The following is a 14,897-nucleotide window of genomic DNA, read 5'->3' as shown; positions in this document are numbered from 1 at the left end:
TGATACTATATATTTGTTTGATAGTTTAATAATGATTTGATAGGGAGTGTTTCCAGTAAATTCTCATCATGACAGTTTAAAAAAAATTATACTATAATACAAATTTAACTAGCTTAATTCAATCTTACAAAATTAATTTATAAGATTATATTTTCATTTATTTATTTATTTATTATAAAATGTATTAATGTAGAATTTCTGAAATTGTTAGGACTAAAATCAAACTTTTGTGGATATCAAAATTAAATTTTAAAATTTTATGATAAATAAAATCAAACTTTACGGAAAAAACAAAACAAAAAATGGTCACAGGAAAAAAAAGAGAATAAAGAAAAAAATGTCAGAGTGACGAAAAATCTGGTTTTCCGGAAAATATGTTTAGTAAGTGAATCTATAGAAGGAGGTTGAGTGGGTCTATAGTATAAAATAAAATATTCTGACTAGATTAGAAGTTTTAAATAATAATTCACATTTGTTTAGGTAACGTCTATCCAAAGGAACTAGTTAATTAGAATATAATTGACATGTGTATATGCAATAATTGTGTCATCGCGTTTTAGTTTATTTTTATCAACAATTGTGCCATTGCGTAATCTTTCAAACTGTTTCTACGCCATCTTCTAGATTCTCAACACTGGCTTGGTCATAGCTATTTAGTTCTATAATTTAGTCTCCATAAAACAACTCTCATCCATTTAGCTGTAGATAGTCAAAGCTGAAGTCACCTCACACTATTATCATCTTCATCATATTCATTCCACAAATTCATTTAGTCATATATATCACTTTTATTACTAGAAACAACATCAAGAATTCATGTATATCTTATAACCAATATGTTGACTCTAAGTCGATAATGGACGAAAAAAATATGATTATAAAGATATTAAATATAATTAATCTAGCGTTTATGTGAAAAAAATAATTATTAATAAAACTAAAAGATACTCCACTAGTATTTGTTGTATCAATGATTAAAAAAAGGGCTTCCTTGTTTACGAACGGAGTCTCCCTTACCATTCATAAAAATATTCTTGCTAATAGTATAATAGAATGATCATATTTATAAAATGATTTCATTCCTCTTCTATAAACTTTATTACCAAGTTGTAATCTTTTAAGGAGCAAAATCTTGGTTTCTTTACAGAGATCTAGAATTCGCCATGGATGTAGAAGGAAGAGCGACCCAGAAGATTGAAGAAGGTGAAGAAAAGGGTAGCCAAAACGATGATTCTGGCCTCGCTACTGCTCATACTATTGACCGCGGTAATTCACTGTATAACTAGTGAATTGACTTTCTGGGGTGTTTAAGTTTCTGAAACTATATCTAGTGCCTACATGTGCATCATTCATTCACTCTTCTTGTACCCTCTGGAATTGAGATTTGTGTTTTCTTTTTTTTTTTCACGATGAAATTGGTTACGAGATGCAGATTCGTGGAAACAAGTGGGGTCGATGCTGGTGACAAGCTTCAACTGTGGGTGGATATTGAGTTTTTCCAATCTGATCATGTGGCCACTGGGTTGGACTTGGGGTATCATATGCCTTCTTGTTGTGGGTCTCTACACTGCCTATGCAAACTGGCTCTTGGCAGCATTTCATTTCGTTGATAATCGCAGATTCATTAGATACAGAGACCTTATGGGATATGTTTATGGTAAAATTTTCATATTTCTTTGCATCATATAATATTACACATTTTAACTCATCTATATATTCTTACTTTGTGAAGGCAATAGTATGTACCACATCACCTGGGTTTTCCAGTTTTTGACCCTTCTTCTTGGAAATATGGGTTTCATCCTCCTTGGAGGCAAGGCACTTAAGGTAAACTTATATATATTATGAACACGTTTATTTATGACAGACAAAAAATGTACAAACAATGTCTTTTTTAGTTTTAAGTTTTGTTATTTTATTCGGTTTCTATTAAAAGCTGTCCTTCTACTAGATATTTTTAGTCATTGTCAAATATTTTTCAGAAAGTAGTTGAAAATATTAATTTTTTTTTAAAAAGGACATTGTTGATTCTTCTGTTCAGGAAATAAACTCGGAATTTAGCGATTCTCCCTTGAGGCTCCAGTACTACATAGTGATAACAGGAGTAGCTTACTTCTTTTATTCCTTCTCCATCCCAACAATATCGGCCATGAAAAATTGGTTGGGAGTTTCTGCCATGCTCACCTTCACATATATAATATTTCTTCTCTTTGTTTTAGTCAAAGATGGTATGGTAACTAAGCACCAGAGTTTCGCATTTAAAATGTATTGTTCTCCTCAAAAACCATAATGTTAAATTGTTCTCGCCCCACCAATGTTTTTGGTTGGTAGGGAAATCAAATTCCAACAGGGATTTCGATATCAGTGGCAGTGAAGTGAGCAAGGTGTTTAATTCCTTTGGTGCCATTTCTGCTATCATTGTCTCCAACACCAGTGGCTTGCTCCCAGAGATACAGGTCATATTTCTAGAAATTCAACCTAATCATTTATTACCATTTCAACCCAAAAATATTATTCCCTATTTTTTAAGATGTATTTGAGAATTATATTAAGTTTTCTTTGCTCTAAGTAGTTCTGCACTTTATTCCTTTACTCTTTTACTAAGTTACTAGATTAGAAGATATGTAAATATCTAATTAATAATCATTTATATTTTTAATGATACTATTTTTGTTAAATGCACGCCAACCCGCTAAATCCGCGGAGAACGTGGAACTGATATGAATTTAGTAAAACTAAACTTATTTAGAATGTTTTACGGCGAGTCTTACGGGCAAACTTATATCACCTATATCTCTCTCTGGCACACACATATATTATAGTACTAGTTTTGACTAATAAGCTAATAAGATTTAGATTTCGTCATATTAGATTTAATAATAAAACAATTTCATACATTCATTCAATCATTGTTTAAAAAGCAACAAAACTTTTGATATATCATCTAAAATATGAGTGATTATTTAAAAGTAATACTATTTAAAGTACCATAAATACTTTTGTCTTTATTGTCTAATGTGCAAGTAATAGAAAAATAGGGTTTGGTATATGTATGTGTACATGTTATAAATGAATAGTTTGATTAGAATATTTTTTTTTGCAACAATGTGTATGCAGTCGACTCTTCGTAAGCCAGCGGTGAAGAACATGAAGAAGGCCCTGTGTTTACAATATACAGTGGGAGTTCTGTTCTATTATGGTGTTATCGTAATGGGATACTGGGCTTATGGATCAGCGGTGTCGGCATACCTTCCTGAAAACCTTAGTGGTCCCAAATGGATTAATGTTCTCATCAATGCCATCGTCTTTCTGCAGTCCATAGTCTCCCAACATGTGCGTAACATATATTTTACCATAGGTGGTTTTTTCTGAGTTTGAGTACGTTAAGAAAAATAAAATACGTGAGAAATTGAAGTGTGTCTTCCTTTGATGTTTTAAAAAAATGCAGATGTTTGTGGTACCAATTTTGGAGGCGTTGGACACAAAGTTCCTAGAAATCGACAAGGCCATGCATTCAGGGGAGAACTTAAAGCGGTTATTTCTCCTGCGTGCGTCTTTCTTTACTGGGAACACCTTCGTTGCTGCAGCATTTCCTTTTATGGGTGACTTTGTAAACTTTCTGGGCTCATTTTCACTCGTTCCTCTCACCTTCATGTTCCCCAGCATGCTCTTCATCAAGGTTATTTTATAGTTTACACGTACAACGCACAAAACAAAGCTTTAGCTAACGAATTAGTGAAACTTGGACATTATATGGGGCTTAATTTTGCTTCAATTTTAGGTGAAGGGACGAACAGCTAGCATAGAGAAGAAGGCGTGGCACTGGTTCAACATTATTTTTTCTTTTGTGCTCACAATAGCAACCACCATTTCAGCAGTTCGGTTGATAGTTGACAACATCCAAAAGTACCATTTCTTTGCAGATGCATGATGGCTGCTCTCTGTCTGACGTATGCCTTCATTTCAGTTTAAATTAAGTCTGCAAAAAAATATATATAAATAATCAGTCAGCTTCGATAGTTAAAAAATAAAATAAAATATATATATATATATATATATATATGAATTAAATAATTATATTATTTTCCGACCAAGCCCCAGTTTTGTCACTTGTAGGAAGTGTTATATATATACTCAATGATTCAAGCACCGTTGCATCTCGGTAGCTTTTTGTGATTTTTTTTAAATTTCGAAATGGATGATCCGAAAAAAATTTAAATTATAAAATTCGAAACGTATTCTCACCGGATCCTTTCAGAATTATATATTTATTATATTTCGAATTATAAAATCTAAAAATATTTTCGAATTATAAAATTTAAAAGATACTTTTAAATCTTATAATTTCTAATGTATTTTTGTTTAAAAAAATAATATTTTAGATTGTAGAATTTAGAAATTGGTGAATGGTGACAGTAGTAATATATGGAAATTTGGGTAAGGAAATTGGTGGGAATTAGTGAAACTTATTGTGAAAAAAGAAGATCATGAAAATTAAAGGTGAAAGGTTTAAAGTCCTAAGAGACAAGGAATAAAAAATAATCATCTTTCTAAAGGTTGATCATTACGACATAATGCTAATTCATATGATTTAGAATTTTTTAGGTCCATCAGTTAGTTAAGGTAGCTCAAAAAGCCCATAATACAATTGTTGAAAAATAGGACTGTTTGGATTTCTCAACAAAATTTGCAAACTAACAACAACATATAAGTCATGCACTGTTGTTCCTTACTATATGGTATATTTTAGTAAATCATCATCGATTGATATATTTTTCTTTAGTACACAACTTGTTTGATGTTTTATTCTTATAATAGTTCATAGAAAACATAGGTACAACTTTATTTCTTCATATTTATTGATTTATATTTTTCTTTCTTTGGGGCAGAGGTGTGGTGTTTTTTTTTTTTTGGTTAGCAGAGAGATGTGGTGTTGCTAATGCTGTAAGTGATTGTGAGACGGTGAGACCCTGAGGCATTTTTATCTAATTTTGATCTATTATTACACCTTTGTTTGTAATATTATTATTAACTATTCATGTTTTTGACATTTGGGATCCTGTATTTAACTTTTTTTGCTTTTACTTTTGATTTTTGTTTGTGACAAAGTATGATTCAAAAATACTACTCCTATTACTTTTAAATTTGATTGTTAGTCTGTGTTATATGTTTTATAGGAGAAAACGAGAGACTGATGAAAAAGAAATTAAGATTTATTTATTTAGTTATGTCTAGTTTTTATCCGGATTTTTAAAGGCAATGACTCTAGTCAAAGGAGGCAGTTGAGTTTGATTTTGAAGAGTACAGCTAATAATAATTGTGATTCCTAACAATGTTCGATTAATAGTAACTGTGCAACTTCTTCCTGCACCATGTAAATTTTAATCTGCACCTAATATCTTTTAAAGTTTTCAAAATTATTCTTTATTTTAGATTTGAAAATGCAAAATTTAATAAATATAATTTAAAAAATGCATTTTAGAAGAAAAAAAAAACAGAACACAAAATCTAAAAATGCATTCTGGATAAGAATTTTTAGAATTTAAAAATGTGTTCCAAAAATCTAAATCCATAATATTTTCAAAAAAAGAATTTTAGAAGTAATTTTTTATCTACACCCTCTTTCCATTTAAAGTTGTTTTCATTATTTTCAATGATAGATTGGGTGTAAATTGAAATATAATTTAAAAATTAAAAAAAAAAATACATTTTAGAAGAAAAAATTTCATAACACAAAATCTAAAAAAGCATTCTTGATAAAAATTTATAGAATTTAAAAATGTGTTACAAAAATCTAAATCTATAATATTTTCAGAAAAAGGATTTTGGAAGTAATTTTTTATCCACACTCTCTTTTCATTTATGTTTTGTTTGGATTAGGGAGTGGAAATGAGAAAGTGAATTTGAGATGATTTGAAGGAAAAATGTAAAGAAAGTGTACTTGGATTAAGGTAAATAAAGTGAAAAATGTAGTAGATAAAGTTTATGAAACTTTGTGAGTGTAGATAAAGTTTATGAAATTTTGTGAGTGATGTGATGGGTATGATTGAAATTATATATTTTTTAATTCATAAACATGTAAATTTACAAATTTATCCTTCTATTTAAAAATTATTAAAAATTTAATTTGATTGATTTATTTATAAATTTTTAATTAAAATATTATTTAAATATTTATAATTATAAAATACTTGATAAAAACTTATTTTTATATTAAACAACATTATTATTTTTATCTCTTTTGTAATTAATATAATTATTATATAAATTTATTTATTTATTATTAAAAATATTTTATTATTATTTATATATATAATTTAGTATATATATAATATGATTAATTATGTTATTTTATAATAAAAATATATTTTTTAATTATATTTTTTATATTTAAATTATAATTATTTTTTAAATAAAAATAATAACAATTTGAGTTTAAAATAAATGGGTTAAAAAGTAAATTAATATTAATTAATTAAATATATATATATATATATATATAACTTTCTTCGTACATCTGCAAAAGAAAGTTTTGAATGGAAAAAATTGTTGATTTTTGTATTTTTTAAAATATTTTCTTTGATTTTTCAACTTTCCTAGAACACAGTAAATATGCATTTTTCATTCTTAGAAACAAACTGAACCTTAAAGTTATTTTCATTGACAGATTGGGTGTAAATTGAAATAGATATAGTGCAGGAGAATTGCCTAATAATTATTACATTTCATTCCTTTAATTTTGGTCCTCCTAGTATTAGCAGGACTATCTATACTAGATATTTCTTCTTGCACTCCAACAAATTTTTTCATACACCCATATTTTTTTAAAAGATTGTTTTCCCTTTTAAAATGGTTTTTGGACTATCTTTTAAAATATTTTTGGAACATATTTGTTGAAACACATTTTATGAATTCTAAATTTATTATTCTGAAAATAAAAATGTGTTTCATAAAAATTATTTTGAAATATTTTTTTCTTCTGAAATTCCTATTTCAAAAACATTTTTTACTTAAAAACATATTCTATTTTAAAATCACCTAAAATTGTCAAGATAATTTAAGTATTTCAATTAATGTAGGGGTGAGGATGAAAATCCTTCTATACTATCAATACTATAGCTCAAGCTTTTAGCTGAAGTCATTTCCTGGTAATTTCTGATTGTTGATTAAGTTCTGCTGGTTCCATATGTTTCTAATAAAGTATTTGTTTTTTTTTCATAATATCCTTTATATAACAGAATTCAAGTTTTTTTTCAAAACCAAACCTTTAATAACCTCTTTATCTATGTCTCTTTGTCATAATAATGAAATTCTTTAAGAATTAAGATGCATTTATCATGTTTTGAACTTGGAATAGGATTAATTAAAAATAATTCAAATATATATATATATATATATATATATATATATATATATATATACATATATTAATTCATTATTGAAGTGGGCGTCAGAGCTGACAAGACCGTGAAGGGACCAACCTAAGCCACTCACTCACCGAAACGTAATTCTCGATCCTTTTTATTGCACATGCTAAATATTTTATTTTATTTTATTCTTTTACATATATTAAATGGAGTATTTGTTTTATTTAATAGTAGCGGGAACACAAAGTTATACCCTTCGTCGTCACTTTGGGGAAAATTATTAGGTATCAATATGTTAGATATTGTAACTGTGTATCCGCATTTTTTATTTATTTTTCAAAAATAATTTCTCTTAATAACATTAAAATGAGAAGTTAAAGATTATACAGTTAAATAGTATTTAAAACTACAAACTCAATCGAAAAAATAATTAAATAGAATTTGAGTTTCATTTTTCTTTTAATAATTTTTAATATTTTATTAATTATAGGAATTAAACCAATATTTTTCATTAGGTCTATAAACAACCAATAATATATGACAATCATTACAATACATATGACATCATTAAACAATAAACCAAAAATTCATCCTCAATTGTTTGAAAAATATTATATACAAAAGAAGAAAATGCAATGAAATCTGTTTCTCGTTTCTTCACCTTGGACCCTTAGACCTGTATAGAGACTCGTTTAAATTGTTCTCATCTTTCGCACCTAAATCTAATGTTCCTTCGTGTTAGAACCTTACGATTGGGGGAGTGAGCGCGACAATCCTTCTCTGATTCCTCTATTTTGCTATGAATATTAACTCTCTACAATTAACAAATAGAAAACAAAACAAAATATTAGTATAACATGTAAAACATAGATTTAAGAATACGATGACATACATTCTCTACATAATGTTTTCTCTACATAATGCTCTCCAGTGAGAGAACCTATTTTGAAGGTGGTATCTAAAATCATAACTTTATGAAAAGTTAAGATGATTTCAAAAATCAAAACCTAAAAGAAGAAAATATAGAGGAAGAGCAAAGATAAAGAAATGGTGATGACAAAAAACTTAAAAATCAAATTGGAAGTAACTTTTCCGTAAGGAAATGAGAATATAGTTTAGTTAATGCTCTGTATGATTTCATTTAAATCCATAAAATTGTTACCAAAAAGGGTCTTATGATGACTTTCATCATGTACCTCTTTCTCCTCTTGTTGAGTCATTCTTATCCCTCTAGTCTCATGTTTCAATCACAATCTCAGAAGACAAATTAGTGTATTATAAATTGAAATGCGCGCAACTTTTGAGTCTTTTCGTTCCCTCTAGTCACAAACTTCAATTACAATTTCATGAAACAAATGTCAAATTGGGGTTTCAGAAAGATTAATCAAAGAAATGAAAGTATGATTTTACATGGTGAAAAGGAAAGAGAAAAGAAAGTGAGAAGTATGGTAAAAAAAGAATGTGTTATGTGTAGTGGAGAGAGAAAGTGAGAAGTAGGTACCTATATTGGAGAGAGAAAGTGGGAAGTAGGATAAGTGGGTTATGTGTAGTAGAGAATCATAAAATATCAGTTTAATTCAGAAAAGTAACGTACCAAATATCCACTCTCCTGCTAAATAATAACAAATAAAATAAATTTTAAAATTAAAAAATTATTTTATTAATTTTTGAAATTATAAAATGTCAAAATAACCAAAATAAATTAATACAATAAATTATTAAGTAAAAAAATGAAAAAAAAAATTAAGAGCAATTAAGAGGAAAATAATAAATGACACAATGATCATAATACAATAATAAAATTAAATATTAATATAAAAATAAAATAAATAAAAAAAAGTTAAAAAGGGAATCCTATATATAGATATATATAGATAAAATCCCTATATAGATAGATATAGAAGATACGGATTATCTCTAAGATTTTGAAAAACATTTAGAAGAGAAGTCGAATTTGATTTTGGATTTTGAATCGAGTGTGAAATTATTACTTTACACAAGACAAACACACTCCGCATAATGCATGCACCGTCAGTCGTGCATATTCTTTGGGTCACAATCAAATGATTCTGTAGCATGCCAATCACACTATTATTCACTCACTTTCTAACCACTAAAATAATCAATCATCATTCCTTTTTTTACAATATTAATAATATATATGAATACACTATCAATTTTAGGATGTGTCTCAAAATAATGGGATAAATTCAGTAATCAACTTAAAATAATTGCTATCATTGATTTTATTCTTAAATTAGCTTTATATCTTTTACTATTTTAAATATATATAATGACTTTTAGGCATCAATGTATACCTTTCTTATTTATTTTGATACTTTTCTCAATTATTTTACTTATAATTTAATGCTATGAGGCGTTTTCGGTTCGTTGAGTATCAAAATTCTTCATCGTTTGAATAAAGTCAACGATACATGTAATTATAACTATATAAAAAAAGTGTAGACTAAGTAAAAATGACGTAAAATTAATAACGAATAATGAAATTGATTACAACTTCACACAGGAATAGGAACCACTGTGCTTTGTTTTCTTTTAAATTTTGTTTTGTAGGTAAGATGTTATGGATTCTAATGTTGTAAGATGTAAATTATTATGTTTATATCAATTTTATTTTTATTTTTTTTTATGTTTATTTTTCATTCTTTGAATTTATCACTTTTTTTTACCCTTTTTTAAATATTGTTCTCTTGTAATGATATATACTATATATACTATGATTTTTAAATACACTAGTATCCATACAATTAAAATAATTATTAGGTTTCATATTTGTATTAATAAATTTATAAATATATATTTATATACGTTGTGTTATGTTAGAGAACATAAAAATGGATCGGAGTTGAATCAATTACAAACACATAACAAATGAATATGTGAATGGAATACAACATTTTTTTTGAATTTAGAAAGGTGAATGTTTCGAATAATAATGGAAGATTCTATTGTCCCCGGGTGTGAATTGTTTGAATGAGTGAAGACATTGATGATCTCTCGAGTAATTTGTGGTCTTGGATAATTTTTATTTTAATGATATTGTTTAACACATATGTTTTAGCCTAATTGTATTGTTTATTTTCTTTCAATTACATTATTCGGTTGTTAAGTAAAATGTATACGTTATGATCAATCATCCACCACTTGACAATTGCACATGATATGATAAAAGTGGTGGTTGTAAATATTTGAGATGTTGTTGCTCGAATCCCTCTACCCACTGAAGAGGTTGAGACAGTGGAATAGGCCCCTGAGAATTTTATTCTTTGGGCAGTTAGATTATTGTTTGTATTGAGAGTAATTTTCTTTACTTGTTTTAATTATGCACATGTCTTTTATAGGTATTATAATTAATTAAATTGATATTTACAAATGTTATTTAATTTTTTTATATATGCATGGAATAATACTAAAAAAGAAAAAGAAGTTGTAGGCAAAAACTAAAAGCATACATTTTTTTTTGTGTTAAAGGGATGTCTTTGATATTCTGACCGATACTGATATGATATGTGTATTAGTAATATTTTGTATTACAAGAAGTTTAAGGAGAGTGAACATCATTTATATTAAGAATTTATTGTAAATGATTATGTTAAAACTAGTTAACAGTATAAATTTCAACATATTAACTCTTAGTAAAATTAATAATTATTTATGTAATAGATTGTTAAGATTTTATTTTAAAAATATTATTTGTTATGAATAGTTTCCCTGTAAGTATTATAAAAAGTAATATATATTATGACAGTAAAACATTGTCTATCATAAAAATAATATTTTCTTAACTTTTTAATGGGTTTAGTATAACGATTGTTTTATATTTAACATACAAAATATTTTTTTATAATAGTTATAAAATCGTCATAAAAAAATATATTTTATGTCATTTATATCTAAGACATTTTTAAAATAATATAAAAATATATATTCTAACTGTCATAAAAAATATTTATTAGATTGATGTAGAATTAATGTACATATTATTTCATTAAAAAAAAATATTCTTACCCAACGCACCAAGTTTATTTATACAGATTTTTCCTATAGACACCTATCACCAATCTATTATAGTGTTACCTATGAAAAAATAAGTACATATCACAAACTTACGTATAAAAATAAATCCATATCTAATATTCATATATAAATCGCATTTTATCTATGTGTGGAATCCGTAAATAAAGTTCAGCAAGTAACAAATTTCTTGTAGTAACCATTTTAATAAATTTTGAATACAAAATTATTTTTCACATTTACTTAAGTTTCTATTCCAAAAAATAACATTATTATTTTACTTTAAATCCATATTAGATTACAAAAGCACATTTTTATTGGTCACAATTTTAGTAAATTGACACCGAATGGATTTAAAATGTAAAACTTCTACAATTTTAAAATTCAATTGGTAAAATTGGCAACATCGAAAACTCAATGGTAAAATTTGAAAAACTAAAAGTTCAGTAAAATTGAAATATTGAACTTGTGAAATTTGTAAAATTGGAAGTTCAATGGTGAAATTTGTAAGATTATAAAAGTTCAATGATAAATGTTTAATTTAAAATATAATGAATATTTAACTTTATTTGGATATCACCTTACATTAGAAATATTATAAAATCATTAGTAATTTTATAATCAATTCAAGAAAATGTCAAATATATATAATTTTATATGGTAAAACTAACAAAATAAAAAATGTAATACATTTTATAAAAATATAAACATTTAGCAATAAAATATGTAATTAAGATATTTAATCTCAGATAAATAAAGTTAGCCCAATAGTAGGTAGGCAATAGTAGGTAGGGTAGGTAATTTGCTCCTTTCAATGTGTACTTTATCAATAGGCAAACCACCCACTATTTTTATTTTTTTTATGTGAATATCATTATTAATTTTACTTTCTTAAAAAATATAGAAGCACAAAGTGTCTTTTTCAATGTTCCATAATCATATTCTTATTGTTTCTAGGTAAGAGGAGTTGGGGAGAAAGGTGCATTTTTTCAGTTTGTTTTAGTGGTTTTGAGATTGAGAGAGAATGTGAGACTGTTCTTTTAATATTTACACAAATGAGAAACTTGTGTTGATTTTAGGTAGGATTATTACATTTTACTCAAAATAACGTTTCTACATGTATTTTATTATAATATATAAAATTAAATATTACATAAATTTATTTGATAATTTTAAAAATATTTAATTATACTATTAATAAAAATATATAATTATAAATAATAAAAATAATGAAATAAAATTATAACATCAACAACACATATATAGTTACATAAAATAATAAATATATATAATAATAATTTTTTTTTTAATTTTTAATATATTTAATAAATTTATTTCAATTTAACACAAAAATATTTTTTTTTATTTTTTATTAAAAAATACAATAAATTATGGATATTATATATTAAAAAAATTTAATTAATTCAAATTTTAAAAAATATATCATAATTCATTATTCAAATATTTTTTAATAAGAAAGATAAATTTGTAAATATACATTTTACATCTTTAAAATAATTTAAAGATTATCTCTCAAGTATTACATCAATCACAAATTTCAATAAAATATCTTCATAAATTTACTCTATCCACCCTCAATCAAAACAATCTCACATATTCTCACATATGTTCTTTAATCCTCACAAATCCACTATTTCTCTTCCCTACAAATCGTCTCCTCAATAGTAAAAATATTTTGGAAGCTAGTTTGAACAATTTAAGAGTGTTTGATACATACTTCAAAGTAGTTTTAGCTAACTTTAATGTATTTATACTATCTCCTATATTTTACATATTTTCATTATTTGGTTTTACTTTTATTACAAATTTTTTAATTTTGTAAAAACAATTAATTACTACAATATTTTTCATTGTATTTTTTGGATTACTTTTTAAATTTCATGCAGTTAAAATTAAAAGATTAACATTTTAAAATAAATAAATAAACATTTCATTATATAAAGTTGTTATGTGAAAATTAGACATAATAAAAATTATACAAAAATATACAACTCACTTAAATAAAACAACTTGTTATAAAAAATAATACACAGCTTTTAAAAATTAAATAGAAGTCTTAAATTTTTTAATAAAAATATAATTATTTTAAAAAAATTATAATATAGTAAGTTGATTCATTAACTTAAAATTTATAAACTAAAAGTCTAATAATTATCTACTAATTAATTTATAAACTAGCTTAAGCATGAAATCTCTTTTTCTTTTCTACCATACTCCCATAAATAAGTAAAAATAAAGAAATAGTTTAATACATATGATTCTCACATAACAAGTTGTCGGTTCTAAAGTGATTTATTCTTAAGATGAATTGAAGTGAGTTATTCTTACTGTTGTGGTTCCATTTGTGGATGTTAAGGGAAAACAACAAAAGCAGATGGCATAAAACCCTCTACCCTAAGAGAAAACGATTTATAGAATTATTTTTACAGATGATGTGTTTGCAGAAATAGGCATAGAAAATAGTAGCAGACATGAAAACAAAAAATCTTAAAGGATGGTCCTGGGTGATGGTTGAAGGGCATGAGGCATGTAAGGTTTCTTACCGCAATCGAAAGGAGCACGATTTCCTTGCATTAACAAGAAATTTCCTCCAAAGAGATCATTCACGTGACTCTGTCCATTCTTCAATCTCTTCAAGGCCTTGCGCCACGGCACCCTGAAATTAGAGAGAAATTTGATTCTTTTTCTAAGAAATCTTCTCAATGCTGCAACACGAATTCTTGGCCTTCTTCTACCCGCTAGAGCCCTAAACTTAAGCCACGCCCTTGCTTTTTTCACTTGGTCCAATTCTTCTTCATTTTTCAGTCTTCTGTAAGATTTTTTGCCTAATGAAGCCATTGCGAGCTGCCATGGATGAGAATGGTTTTATTGTTTGTTAATAATCACGGGAATATAAATGTTTCTTGGATAATTTTGGAAACTAAAAGCAATTGCATGTGCAAATTAGTTGGGTGCAATTAATTGGACTAATGGTGCTGGAATTTATTGGTAAAATCCATTTAATGGAATCATTGCAAACCGATATACTTTTTCAACAGGTTTTTTTTTTTTTTCAATATTTTTCTAATGGTGTGTTTGGATTGAGAAGATGATTTGAGAAAGTAGATTTAAATAAGTGATTTGATAGGAAAATGTGAAGAAAGTGAGACCATTTGAATTTGAGTATATTAGACTAAATTTATGAAATTTTATAATAGTTTATTAAAATTTTTAAGTAATGTGATAGTTGTGACCTAATTTTTCCTAGCATGTGCTCAATCAGACTAGCACGACTTTGGTCAAATTTAACTTGATTTTTTTGAGTAAAGTATAAAAAAAATTAGGCATTTTTTTTATTTTTTTTTAAATAATTTTTTTTTCTTTAAAAATTATTTGATGAGTTAGACCTAACCTATGAGACTTTTAAGTGAGTTTTTTTTATCTCGACCCATGTAAGTTACATGTAAGTTAGTATGAGAAACCATAGCCACGAGA

General features: G+C 26.2%; 1 protein-coding gene across 2 annotated transcripts; it reads left to right on the top strand.

Annotated features, from left to right (window-relative positions):
* Positions 1-993: 993 nt before the first annotated feature.
* LOC137807930 (proline transporter 2-like) lies at positions 994-5,144 on the top strand. Of its 2 annotated transcripts, XM_068608790.1 has the most exons (9): positions 994-1,266; positions 1,433-1,657; positions 1,733-1,827; positions 2,042-2,228; positions 2,332-2,456; positions 3,118-3,333; positions 3,449-3,679; positions 3,782-3,950; positions 4,890-5,144. In XM_068608790.1, exons 1-8 carry the CDS (start codon positions 1,164-1,166, stop codon positions 3,929-3,931), a joined length of 1,332 nt encoding a protein of 443 aa, XP_068464891.1. In that variant the 5' UTR covers positions 994-1,163; the 3' UTR covers positions 3,932-3,950; positions 4,890-5,144. The 2 variants fall into 2 exon arrangements, with proteins under 2 accessions (XP_068464891.1, XP_068464890.1); XM_068608789.1 differs by lacking the exon at positions 4,890-5,144 and having other exon boundaries at positions 3,782-4,074.
* The last annotated feature ends 9,753 nt before the right edge of the window (positions 5,145-14,897 follow it).

This window comes from Phaseolus vulgaris, chromosome 3, assembly GCF_000499845.2.
Source record: "Phaseolus vulgaris cultivar G19833 chromosome 3, P. vulgaris v2.0, whole genome shotgun sequence".
In the NCBI taxonomy this organism is placed as follows: Eukaryota; Viridiplantae; Streptophyta; class Magnoliopsida; order Fabales; family Fabaceae; genus Phaseolus; species Phaseolus vulgaris.
Note: the sequence above shows the minus strand (reverse complement) of the source record. Positions and strands in the feature narration are given on the sequence as shown.

Bases quoted from the DNA above. Each gene is read 5' to 3' on its own strand.
- LOC137807930 (XM_068608790.1), top strand. From the start codon at position 1,164: ATGGATGTAGAAGGAAGAGCGACCCAGAAGATTGAAGAAGGTGAAGAA. The intron at 1,267-1,432 runs GTAATTCACTGT...TACGAGATGCAG, and splicing joins TGCTCATACTATTGACCGCG to ATTCGTGGAAACAAGTGGGG. The intron at 3,680-3,781 runs GTTATTTTATAG...CTTCAATTTTAG, and splicing joins CCAGCATGCTCTTCATCAAG to GTGAAGGGACGAACAGCTAG.